Consider the following 13,129-nt stretch of genomic DNA (forward strand, 5'->3'; position numbering starts at 1 on the left):
GACACTTTGTTCCCAAGGGACACGTGACCGGATTGTCTGTCAACTCTGTCTATTGAGAGTGATCCCGCTTTTTTTTACCCCACTGTACTGTAGTCCCACTGCCGGAACCACACCGTTACCTCCACTGGGCTTTATCCCCACTGCCGGAACCACACCGTTACCTCCACTGGGCTTTATCCCCACTGAAGGAACCACACCGTTACCTCCACTGGGCTTTATCCCCACTGCCGGAACCACACCGTTACCTCCACTGGGCTTTATCCCCACTGAAGGAACCACACCTTTACCTCCACTGGGCTTTATCCCCACTGAAGGAACCACACCGTTACCTCCACTGGGCTTTATCCCCACTGAAGGAACCACACCTTTACCTCCACTGGGCTTTATCCCCACTGAAGGAACCACACCTTTACCTCCACTGGGCTTTATCCCCACTGAAGGAACCACACCGTTACCTCCACTGGGCTTTATCCCCACTGAAGGAACCACACCTTTACCTCCACTGGGCTTTATCCCCACTGAAGGAACCACACCGTTACCTCCACTGGGCTTTATCCCCACTGAAGGAACCACACCGTTACCTCCACTGGGCTTTATCCCCACTGAAGGAACCACACCGTTACCTCCACTGGGCTTTATCCCCACTGAAGGAACCACACCGTTACCTCCACTGGGCTTTATCCCCACTGAAGGAACCACACCGTTACCTCCACTGGGCTTTATCCCCACTGAAGGAACCACACCGTTACCTCCACTGGGCTTTATCCCCACTGAAGGAACCACACCGTTACCTCCACTGGGCTTTATCCCCACTGAAGGAACCACACCGTTACCTCCACTGGGCTTTATCCCCACTGAAGGAACCACACCTTTACCTCCACTGGGCTTTATCCCCACTGAAGGAACCACACCGTTACCTCCACTGGGCTTTATCCCCACTGAAGGAACCACACCGTTACCTCCACTGGGCTTTATCCCCACTGAAGGAACCACACCGTTACCTCCACTGGGCTTTATCCCCACTGAAGGAACCACACCGTTACCTCCACTGGGCTTTATCCCCACTGAAGGAACCACACCGTTACCTCCACTGGGCTTTATCCCCACTGAAGGAACCACACCGTTACCTCCACTGGGCTTTATCCCCACTGAAGGAACCACACCGTTACCTCCACTGGGCTTTATCCCCACTGAAATGATGATGAACGAAAGAGAAAAGTGCGAGGCTGTCTTGAGATCATAACTCATCAACTGATGCAGTCAAGGTCATCAAAATGGACTAACAACTCGGACCTTCCGGTGCCCGTGGATGGCCTGGAGCCGGGGACGTGCCAGCTAACGTGACCAGGCCCCAGGGGCATCGGCGACCGCGTCCCCCCCCCCCCCCCCGTGAGAAACACAGGCCGCCTATGACTCTCCGGGGACGTCCTCAGCAGCTTGCCCGCGGGCCCGTCTTATTAACCGTGTGATCTGTTTACGACCCTTGCTGATTCCCGGATCATCTTCCAGAGAACACCATTACGGCGTCGCGCCTCCGAGCGGCATATTATTTATTTGCATTTTGTGCGCCTGTTTTATTCCCACCCTATTCGGCGCGGGGTTATATAAAGACCTCATTTAGCTCCTATCTGTATGTATAGCGCTTAGCCCCAAAGTCACACAAATGATTATGGAGTAGCATGAGAGGAACAAATCATTAAAAACGACATTCACAGCCCCCGGGCGCCGCGGGGTAGGAGCGGCGCAGCTAGCACGCACATGACAACGTACCCTTTCGAGGATGATGTGTGACATGGTGGCGTTGGCGTCCACGATGATGGTGGCAGTCTTGTCGTCGCGGATCTCCTTCAGCAGAGGGGTGGGATCCTGGCTGTCGTCCAGCATGCGCACCGACAGAGTCTCCTTGGAGATCAGGAACTGGCGGAGGAGCCGCTCCAGGTTCAATAAGCCTGCCGGGGGAAAGGCACACGCGCACACAAAGCCATGCACGCATACATGCATCCATGAACACGCACACACACACGCACAAACAGAGAGGGAGAGGAATACGTGAGTGATGAAGGAAGGTGGGTCCCGCATGGGTCTGTTTTATTATTTATTATTCAGTTCTCTTATACATTTTTAAAAGCAAAACAGAGTCAAGACTTCACAGACGGGACCACAACTACTGACTCTGGTTCGGTTCCCAAGCTGTTCATATTAACCCTGTACACCCTGACACAGTACACAACAATCACTTTGAGAAGTTTGTAACAACCTTTCATTCCATCAACACATTTACATACCATGTTGTATATCCTCTCAATCGTGGTGGATGTTAAATGCGTTTATGGGGCTATGAACCATGAACTTGTAAAAACCTGCAAAACTTTTCCTCAAACTCAAACTCTTTCTTTTATTGGAGTTGAATTGCCAAGATTTAATGTTAGTAAAATGCCGTAAACTCGATATAGCAGGTCAGGGGGTGCATGCAGCCTGGTGACTGGCGTGCTCGCTAGAGGGTCCCAGAGGGTTTGAGGGTCGATCCCGGAGACCCCTCTACTAGCGCGCCACCTTGGTTGGAATTGGAAGCAGTAAAGGTTGCTTGGTCGTGAACACTGAACCAATCTGAGCCTTAAGGATTTTGATGAATGTACTACTATACAAACTATCCTCAAAAAGGGCTGTACATATACTTGTAGTGATCCCTGTCTCCCAGTAGAGGAACTATATTTGAGAGAATGGTTGGCTGTCCCACTAAACAGGCACAAAATAATAATTCTAGACATTTTCTATTTTCTCAAACTTAATGTTAAACTAATCAATGATGTGCTGAGAACATTGATTTATTATGTTTGGAGTCATATTTTGATCTATACTATGGGAAAAAGTTGTTTTGATGTTTTGATGTTTATATCCTCGGTCCACATGCACAAAGAGACTAACTAATAGAGTCATTAAATCCATATATGTTGTGTCAACAGATTTGCAAATATTTGTAGACTTAATTGATGCTGTATTTATAACTAATAAATGCCTGCTTGTTTGCTCAAAGAAACTTAATTAATGTGATTATTTCCGTACTCTGTCATTTCTCACTCATTTCCTGCTCGGTTGTAAATAATTAGTCAGATGTCACAGAAAAATGAAAGTGATTGCCCTAGATAATTGTAACCTTTTTGTAAGCGTTTGAACAGCGAGGTGCGTTCTAACCATGTTTCCTCTTTGTGGCCCTGTGCTATTAAGAACAATAGACACCTGTGAGCTAACTCGGTTCAGCCTGATTTAAGTACTGTATAGCTAAATGAATCAGAGAACTCCCTGGAGCTCTTGCTCAAGTTAATTCACAGCCATATATTACCAGACCCTAAGACTGTTATTGAGCTAATTTGCCATTAAGCATGTTCGTCAAATTGGCTTTCTATGGTATAGTTTGAACAAAAGCTCTGAGATTCTAAGAAAATACGACTTCACACATTGGTTCAGTGGCCTCAATGTGAGGCTGCAGAGAACATTCGAAGAAGCTGGAGAAAGGGAGGGGCATGAGCAGAGAACAGAAACCTATAGGTACTAACAACAGGGCCCCCAAGGTTGTACCTTTCATCTCATAGTCAGAGAAATGCATCAGCGAAACTGATGAAGTACGTTTTGCTGCCGAGAGAGCAGACTTTACAACTGAAGGAAAGAAACAGCTTTGATATACCAATCATAACAATTGTCTTCTTGGCTAGTATTGCCTTCAGCACAGGAAACCACACAATAAAGGCCCCTATTACATTATCGCTCTGCCTATGTATTTCTATCTGAATGCCAATCTGTCTCCCTGCCTGTCAGTCTGTTCCCTGAATTTAAGACCGATCCAAACGTCATGTTGCACAACTTTGGTCAAAATTCCTTCTCAACCCTCACCCTGTTCACAATTACAGTACTGAGACCCTGGGCATCGAACCTTTCCCTCATCCCTCAATCACAAAGGAAATGATAAAAGCCTCAAGCTCCCAAAGCTCAAACACAAGCACACACAAGCACACACACACACACACACACACACACACACACACACACACACACACACACACACACACACTTAAGGTTGCTAACCACAAAGTCCCGGTTAAACACCCAAGGGCCTTGATCTCAACAGAAATACCCAAGACCCAATTTGCAACCTTGCATCATTCAGAAAATTTAAAATGTCATGCCTCATCATTATCCTGCTTCTAAAATCCATATCTTCCACATTAACCAGGGAAAGCAGGCCATTGACAACACCCCAGACGGTTTCTGTATGTCTTTTTCATGCTGTGCTAATAAAGATGATTCGGTCTATCCGTGCTTGACTCTTTCATGTTGTGTCGAGCGCAGCAGGCAGAATAGCCCTATAGGTAAAGTCAAGATTAGTCCAATGTGGAACAGATCAATGGAACTTTGAAACAAGTGCTGTGCATGGTTCAGTGTGAACCTGCTGACCCGGTGCCTTGATCATTCCTCTGATGTGTTTGGTAAACTCGTCATAATTGTCGATTTGCAGGAGACCACATGGTTGCTGCTATGTGCTTTGTTGAATAAGCCATGTAGTTCATGCTATGCGCCTTATGCCTTGTGTTATGCAATGATGTGTTTGTCACCAGGGACTTTACTTTTGGGAAGCACTTCATTTGTTTTATAGCGGTTGGCAATGCCTCGTTAATATGTATGACTGGATTGCACAGCATAAGGAAACTTGTTTGTTCCAGACTCCACACAACAGCGGATACATTGTTTTCTAAGGACATCGCGCCCGAAGAATGACAGCATCTTTCGTTCCCTATGGAACACTGTGTTTTATTTTATAACAGTGTTGATAACTACTTGATTCTTGATGGTCAATAACGTTCTAAGGTTGTGTGTTATTCTAAAATAACACACAGGGACACCTGTGACTGGCTACACTGCCGAATCGATGCGCAACAAATCCAACAATAAAAACAACGGTCAACAACAACTATTGAAAAGATTTTGCTTTAACTACGCAAAACGAATATGCTCAAATCCCACTCCAAGGATAAATTAGTTTCAGCTGAATAAGTAGATAAAACCCCAATATTATTGATATAAGTTATCCATACCTTATAAATGTTGGTTACTGTGATATAAACAGAGTAAACACTCCAGGCTATCCCATGGAAAAGAATGTTGGTGGTTGTTATCAACCTCTCAAAAGCTATTCTGTATAAATTACTAACTTGTCAAATACGGATCAACTTAGAATATTCAACACACTCCTAGAAAATAATACATTGACAGTGTCCCTTTTACCCTTGGAGATTACGAGCGGTGGGATATAAAAACGTCAAATGAAAGTCAAGTGAAAAATCTGCAAATCCACCATTATGGCCCATAATAGTTGGTGTTTGGATATCACAAATTGCTGCCCTAAAATAGACAGTACCATGTTAGATTCCAGTGAGGAGAAGGTCCCATAAATAACAGGGAAACAGACGCTCTGGGGAGCAATTCACCAGCATAGATCTGGGCAGTCAAAGTCATGCGTCTGAAAGGATTTAACCTTAATGAAAACATTTTTTTTTGCGAAGAGGTCTTTATTGCTGTTTGATCTAGCTAATCCCTTAAAATACGTTCCCGGATTCCAAAGTGCTGACATTAGCTCTGCCCATGACACAACTTATATCTGCCTCAATCGGGGCTTTAACTAAGTCCAGACTTGGATGTCACATCACTCCGACGTGTCCGTGATGTCCGTGCGCTGGCTGCCAAGCAAAGCAAGGAATTGATTTTAAAATCCTTTTAATTACTTTTAAAGCACTACATGGTCTGGCTCTTGCATCCCATGGATGTGGGAAACCTCTCAAAAGAAGGTCAGGATCAGAGGGGACACACTCTTGGCCGTCGCTCTCTCTAAACTGAGAGCCACGGGGGGCCGGGCCTTTTCTGTGGTTGATTTTTGTTTTGTTTTGTTTTTTGTTTTTCTGCATTTTATGTTTGAACTTTTATACAATCAGTGTTGCCTGCTTTTTTTTAGAACTGTTAGACAATGATTCTAAATGTGTACTAACTACAGCTCTACAACAGCAGCAGCACCAGCTGGCAGCTCTGAAATGTCTAAATCAAGCTGCCCACCCTCTTGAGTTATTTCACTATAGTGTATCAATTGCTCAACACTATCCTTTCTGGCCATCTTCTCACACATACATTCCACGTACCGGTCTCCTCAAGGTGTGCAAGCTAAAGCACTGGCACAGGCACACACACACACGCCCACACACACACACACACACACACACACACACACACACACACACACACACACACACACACACACACACACACACACACACACTATCAGGTTGAAATCTCTTTCACTTGATTCCCTCTGATTACAGCTTACTGGTAGCATTAGCAGGTGAAGTGCAGATCGTTGAGGGAACGCAAGATTGTGATTGTGCTTCAGGCTGACCAGAAACAGAAGCGGCAGAAGAGTTTCAGAGAGACAAGGCTAGCATACAGCCGCGGATCAATGCACAAACTACCCTAGGCTGCAGCCTTCGGGCCCACGTCTGCAAAAAAAAAAACATGCCCCCTATTGGCCCATAACAGCTCAAGTGATTCCATTTGTTGACATGGCACTCCGGCTATTTATGATTTTGCCTATAACCAATGCCTTTTCTATTTCAATATTGCTGCTAGTTCAAGATAGACTGAGATCAACGATGGGCCAAAACAGACTGAATCACCTTTTTCAGTTCTGTCAATTCAAAGCGACATTCTGCGCAAATAGGATTTTATCAGCCTCATTAAGGAGTTCCCTGTCAGAAAAACTTTTAAAAAGTATGAATATGTAATTATGACTATGCTGCTGTGGCATCATTGCAGTTATTATGTCCTGCTACTGTGTTTATTGTAATTGTATGGCATTGTTTTTTTAGAGTATTGCACAGCGGTTCAATTGTGTCTCTGTGAGGATGTTGTGACTTTGCCTTAGTAGAACAGGGTGTTGTGTACTACGGCTAATGTTGTAGACCCCAAGCTACCAGCTTGCAGATGAACTTTGAATGCCTTTTTCGGTCGGTTGGTTGGTTGGTCCACAGAAATACGTGGTCATGGCAACTATAGTGAGTTTGCACTTGTTTCTGCATCATTGCTGTTTTGGTAGAGGCATATGTGTATGCCAGTGTGCCCGAGTATGTGCCATGTAATATTTTAATATATATATGCTTTTTATACATGGCAAGTCCCTTTTTTTGTTTAAATGAAGTTATTTTGCATGATCAGTAAGGGGGCCTAGCACAAATAGTAGTCTAGGGTACAATGACCACCTTAATCCGCCACTGCTAGCATAGCAGAGCAGTCGCTTGCCATTTGGAAACTTCAACTTTACTTATTCATACAGTTGTATCATATTCATGGGGTGAGATTGTTGAGTGTATTGTTTGTTGGCATGTATTGTTATATTTTTGTCTGTGCTAAGAAAAAGAGAGAGGTGTTCCTAACTGTTTGAAACAGTTACACATGAGAGCTGAGTATTTTTCTTGTACTTCCTGGCAGGGACACTAATCACATCATTAATGAAACAAGCCCCCCCCCCCCATGCTGCCAGAACAAGTGCAAGTACGCCAGATATATCTTTCTGTGAGATATATTTACGTTTCCTCATCTAGAACTGCAAGGCCCTCACTGAGCAGCACTTGTCTGGTGCTTACCTGTGTGCTTCAGCAGGAAGAGTTACAGTCCAGCTGCTTGCAAGTACACTGGCTCCAACAAGGGACAGCAGGCTTGCTAGATTAATGTCCTTGTTCGGCCTCTGCCTTTGGGCACAGATCCACCACCTCCATCCCCTCCACCACCCCCACCCCCACCCCACCACCCGAAAATATTCATGAATCGGCCACGCTCTATTAGGCTGTCACCAAACTGGGTGATTAATGGGACCAGCGTATGCCGAGGAGATACTGGCCAGCCAGCATCAGCCGACCGAGGGGTCTGCAGGCGCACAGCGAAGGTTGGGCTGGAGAGAGGGCTGGAGAGAGGGACGGAGAGAGGGACGGAGAGAGGGACGGAGAGAGAGACGGAGAGAGGGCTGGAGAGAGGGCTGGAGAGAGGGACGGAGAGAGGGCTGGAGAGAGGGACGGAGAGAGGGACGGAGAGAGGGCTGGAGAGAGGGACGGAGAGAGGGCTGGAGAGAGGGACGGAGAGAGGGACGGAGAGAGGGCTGGAGAGAGGGACGGAGAGAGGGACGGAGAGAGGGACGAGAGAGGGACGGAGAGAGGGACGGAGAGAGGGACGGAGAGAGGGACGAGAGAGGGACGGAGAGAGGGACGGAGAGAGGGACGGAGAGAGGGCTGGAGAGAGGGCTGGAGAGAGGGACGGAGAGAGGGACGGAGAGAGGGCTGGAGAGAGGGACGGAGAGAGGGACGGAGAGAGGGCTGGAGAGAGGGCTGGAGAGAGGGACGGAGAGAGGGCTGGAGAGGGGGACGGAGAGAGGGCTGGAGAGAGGGACGGAGAGAGGGCTGGAGAGAGGGCTGGAGAGAGGGACGGAGAGAGGGCTGGAGAGGGGGACGGAGAGAGGGACGGAGAGAGGGACGGAGAGAGACCCAAAGTGAAATTTCCGCTGATGCCACTGCTGAACACAGACTTTGTTCAAACACAAATACACACAGACAAATACACACAAACAGGCTGGCACGCACGCACGCACGCACGCACGCACGCACACACACACACACACACACACACACACACACACACACACACACACACACACACACACACACACACACACACACACACACACACACACACACACACACACACACACACACACACACACACACACACACGTGTTTGTGCGAACACATGCACACCAAAGCAGCACCTAAGCATTGATGTACCAGCGTACACACACACACACCCATACACATGCACACAATGCACTTTCTCGGAAAGGCTGCCATTAGCAGCTATAAAGGGGAATCATCAAAGGTGCAGGGGTGACCATCACAACAGCAGTGTCTTTCCCTGTCTTCTTCCTGGGGCTGGAATTACACTTCCAGCACGGTAACGTCCCACACCCCAGCAGCCCTCCCGAGGCCTCTTCAGCCTTCACAGGAATCTATTGGGGAGAGTTCTCTTTGTTTTAGGGTTTTCTTTCACCTGTCCTTTATCCTTTCCATTTTGAAGCTGCTCCCTCCATTCATCCCCTCAGCCCTAACTTTGCTTCATTTTCTGTTTATTTCATTTTGCCCTCAGTGAGTTTCACACACAGACACCAGCCAACACAGACACAATACGGAGCCCACCGACTGAGAGCGGGGGCCAAGAAGGGGCTCTTTTCCAGACATTTATAAACAGGATATAAACAGTATGAGCCTAAAAGGCTGAAAAAAGGCTTCTTGTCATCGCAGCGCACGCGTCTTCCCCGTGGGGTGAAATGTCACCCGAATGAGTGAGTGACAGCATCCCATACTCCTGAGAGGAAAAACTAATGGTGTGTTTCATGACCCCTGTGGTTGTTTTCCAGTATTATCATTGTAGAGCTGAGCTACGCTTCTTTTTATCTATTGGCAAATATAAACAGTTTCAAAATACCGGGTTTCTGCTGAGAACCCGCAAACAATGATTTGTTTTCAGAATAATTCTATCAATTTCTTTATACTGCTACAGAAATGTCCTAATGGTTTCACAGATTGCTAGTTAAGTATGTATAAATTCATTAAAAAGATGGTGTTTTACCCTCACTCTAAAGTGGCAAACAAACACAAACACAATCCACTCTGAATAATCCAAAGTACTCCATTGAGGGAGCGTTGACAATGAGTTGATCAGTGAGGAATTGGAGAGGAACTGAAAGGGTAGGGATAGGTTGGTTCAGAGCACTGCATGGCCATCTGTGCCCTGCCTGACAGAAAGAGAGAGACACACACACAGTGAGAGAGAGAGACACACAGACTCACAGTGAGGGAGACACACACAGCGAGAGGGAAAGAGAGAGAGAGAGAGAGAGAGAGAGAGAGAGAGAGAGAGAGACACACACACACACTCACAGTGAGAGAGAGAGAGAGAGAGAGAGAGAGAGAGAGAGAGAGAGAGAGAGAGAGAGAGAGAGAGAGAGAGACAGACACACACACACACACACACACACACAAAGGCTGAATCCGAATACTTAGTACATACTATTTCTGTTCAGTGTCTACTACTTGACAGTACTATACTTGACTGTGTAGTACGGTCTACAGCTATGCGTGGAACGCCTCCGAACGCTTCCGAACACCGCCGAAACTCCACCGGATCTTTGGAGAATACGTATCTCCCCTCAGATGCCGGCAAAATTACCTTGATAAGTTACCTGTTTTTCCGTCTTGTCATCGTTACTATTAAATTAAAAATGTCTCTTTTTACTTAATTACTTACTTTACTTTTTTACTCTTTTTAATGTCTCTTTTTTCGCCGCTTTCTACAACGTCTTTCTGGTGGTTTCGGGTCAGCCATCTCTTCTTCGTTCGTCACCAGACTCCGGTTGCATTGTGGGATAGCGTAGTGAACTCCGTTGTTTACTGTGGCGGTAGTACGCATTCGGGAACGTTTTCCGTACTACACAATGCGTACTGAGCATTCGGACGCGCTATATTTGTGGCGTACTACAAAATGCATACTATATAGCAGTCAAGTATGAGTATTCGGATTCAGCCAAACAGAGAGAGAGAGAGAGAGAGAGAGAGAGAGAGAGAGAGAGAGAGAGAGAGAGAGAGAGTCACACACAGTGAGACACACACACAGTGAGACACACACACACACACACACACACACACACACACACACACACACACACACACACACACACACACACACACACACACACACACACACACACACACACAGTGAGAGAGTGAGACAGACAGACAGAATTGATCTCAGGACTCTTTTCCTCCATCAAAGCCATGGGCTGATGAGGAGGAAGAGGTTGGCACTCGCCACCTTGGGTCACTGAGATTTGTCCGAAGACTCGTAATTACTCCTGACAAGGCTGCGAGAGGGTGGGAACGACCCCAGACGTAATCTCCCTCTCCATTTTGAAGAAAGAAAGAATAAAACATCAGAAGGAGGGATCTTCTTTCCTCTTTCATCCTGAAGACGCCCGCTTTCCACAGCTAACTAGCAACAAGTATCTGTGAGTCTGATCATAAGATGGCTCCGCTGTCGCCTTTGCCACTAATTATTTTGATTCGCTTTTTTTTTCCCACACTGTGACACACTCACCAGCAGGTGTGGTTTGAAGACGAGTGTGTGAACAAGGGACGACTGGAAAGACTGTCTAATTGAAAGTGGGTGGGGGGCAGGTGTGTGGGGATCCGTAAGTCAATGTTCTGTGCTATTCGGAATTGAGATTATCGAGGACAAGGCAGATGGAGAAATACCATAGTTCGCAGTAATTGTTTCTCAATATTTACAAAACTGCGCATGCTGCAAAGTGCGGCGAAGCGGCTTTGCATCGTAGCATCTGTTTGCCGCCGGTGCATGTTGTGTGTGTGTGGCCCACGGTGACAACATGGTAAGCCACGTACATCTGTTGCCAAGGCACCTGTTGCGCAAGGGTAAATGTGTGTGTGTGTGTGTGTTAGTACGTGTATGTGTATGTCTGTTTGCTCAAAGACATGTTTAGATACGGGTATCATGCATTCAATAAACCATCTGCACTTTACCTCAATATACATAAATACGCAACGGTGGTGAAGAGGCATGAATATTTCATTTGCCAACAATAACAAAAGGTCCCTATAATCAAGCGGTGTGCGGTGTGTTGATTACAGGGTGTGATCACACCAATGGGATCACCCGGTGCGGCGTGTGTGTGTGTGGCAGACGGTACTTACAGTCGGACTGAGCACAGATCAGGCATGCGGTGGTACTGTTGAAGAAGGTGAGCAGGCCCGCCACCGCCAGGCTGATGTCGGTGTTGGTGGGCCTCAGGTCCAGGGTGGTGAACCGGGGGAACTGCACCTTCAGAATGTCCTCGGGAGCCACCTTCACGTACGGCACCTGCGGCACACCAGTCGGGAGGCAACACAGACACAGTCAGCCCCCGCACCGCTACTGCACATGTCGACGCGGGCGTCTCTCCTCTGAGCCACTGGCCTGCTATTCTGTTTCTATGGAGGGGGTTATCAGGGATGATGCAGTGCTGAATGCTGAGACTATGCACGACGTGAATGAGGGTTTGGGTGAAGGTTAACGGGAGCGATGGTAGAGTATTGAATTCTCTTCTTTCAATTATTTCAAGGAAAGATTATAACCCCAGGGGGTCACTTGTACATATTGAGATGAAAAGACCGATACTTCTGCTTCCTACGACGACAACACAAGCGAGTGCGTGGATCGATTCAATGCTGCTGTTCAATCGTTTTTGTGCAGCATGATTTCCCCTAATGACCTGCTGCAATACAGCTTGAATTTGTAGCACTGCCTCAAAAACACACGTTTGGGAAGACAAACTGATGCATTCAAAGACACACACACAAACCCATGTACACACACCCGTAGGTACACACACTCACTCACACACACATACACAAACACACACACATACTCATAATAGATTCTGTTTATTCAGGGGAAAAAGATTGAGCTCAAAGAGCTTTTTTTCAGTGATCACAAAAGTCAAAAAGATACAAAATACAGAATACAAATCGGAAGCAAAATACAACAATCAAAATGTAAATAAAAGTAAAACGAAAATAAGTAAAATAAATAATAAACAAATCAGGCAATAGCTAGGTAAAACAAGAGCACTGTACAATATTAATACACTCTGAAAAACACTTGAAATTATCAACTGTTACAAATAGATTACATTTTAGACTATCCTGCAGTTTGTTCCATTTTTGTGGGGCAAAAAAACTGAAAGATATTTTCCCAAGGTCAAATCTTGTAAAGGGGGTCTCTAGGGAGATGAGAATCTGTGCTCTAGTATTATGGCATATAGATTTATATTTTAACAGGGAGCCAAGGTAAGGGGGTAGTTTCCTAGCCAAAGCTTTGTAAATAAAGAGGAGGCAATGTCTATCCCACCTATCTGACAGGGAGGACCATGCCACATTCTGTTACAGTATGCAATGGTCTGTCCTAAAACAATCACCAGTAATAAAACGTATGGCAC

The 13,129-nt window shown here is 46.4% G+C and overlaps 1 protein-coding gene across 1 annotated transcript in view; it reads right to left on the minus strand.

Annotated features, from left to right (window-relative positions):
• grik4 (glutamate receptor, ionotropic, kainate 4) overlaps window positions 1-13,129 on the minus strand; it is a 139,960-nt gene that overhangs the window by 82,460 nt on the left and 44,371 nt on the right. Inside the window, exons 4-5 of the mRNA XM_060074884.1 lie at window positions 11,847-12,012; window positions 1,771-1,949 (exon numbers count right to left, since the gene is read on the minus strand). Coding sequence (XP_059930867.1) covers window positions 1,771-1,949; window positions 11,847-12,012 — 345 coding nt within the window. The remainder of the gene's footprint in view (window positions 1-1,770; window positions 1,950-11,846; window positions 12,013-13,129) is intronic.

Source organism: Gadus macrocephalus, chromosome 16, assembly GCF_031168955.1.
Source record: "Gadus macrocephalus chromosome 16, ASM3116895v1".
Taxonomy (NCBI): Eukaryota; Metazoa; Chordata; class Actinopteri; order Gadiformes; family Gadidae; genus Gadus; species Gadus macrocephalus.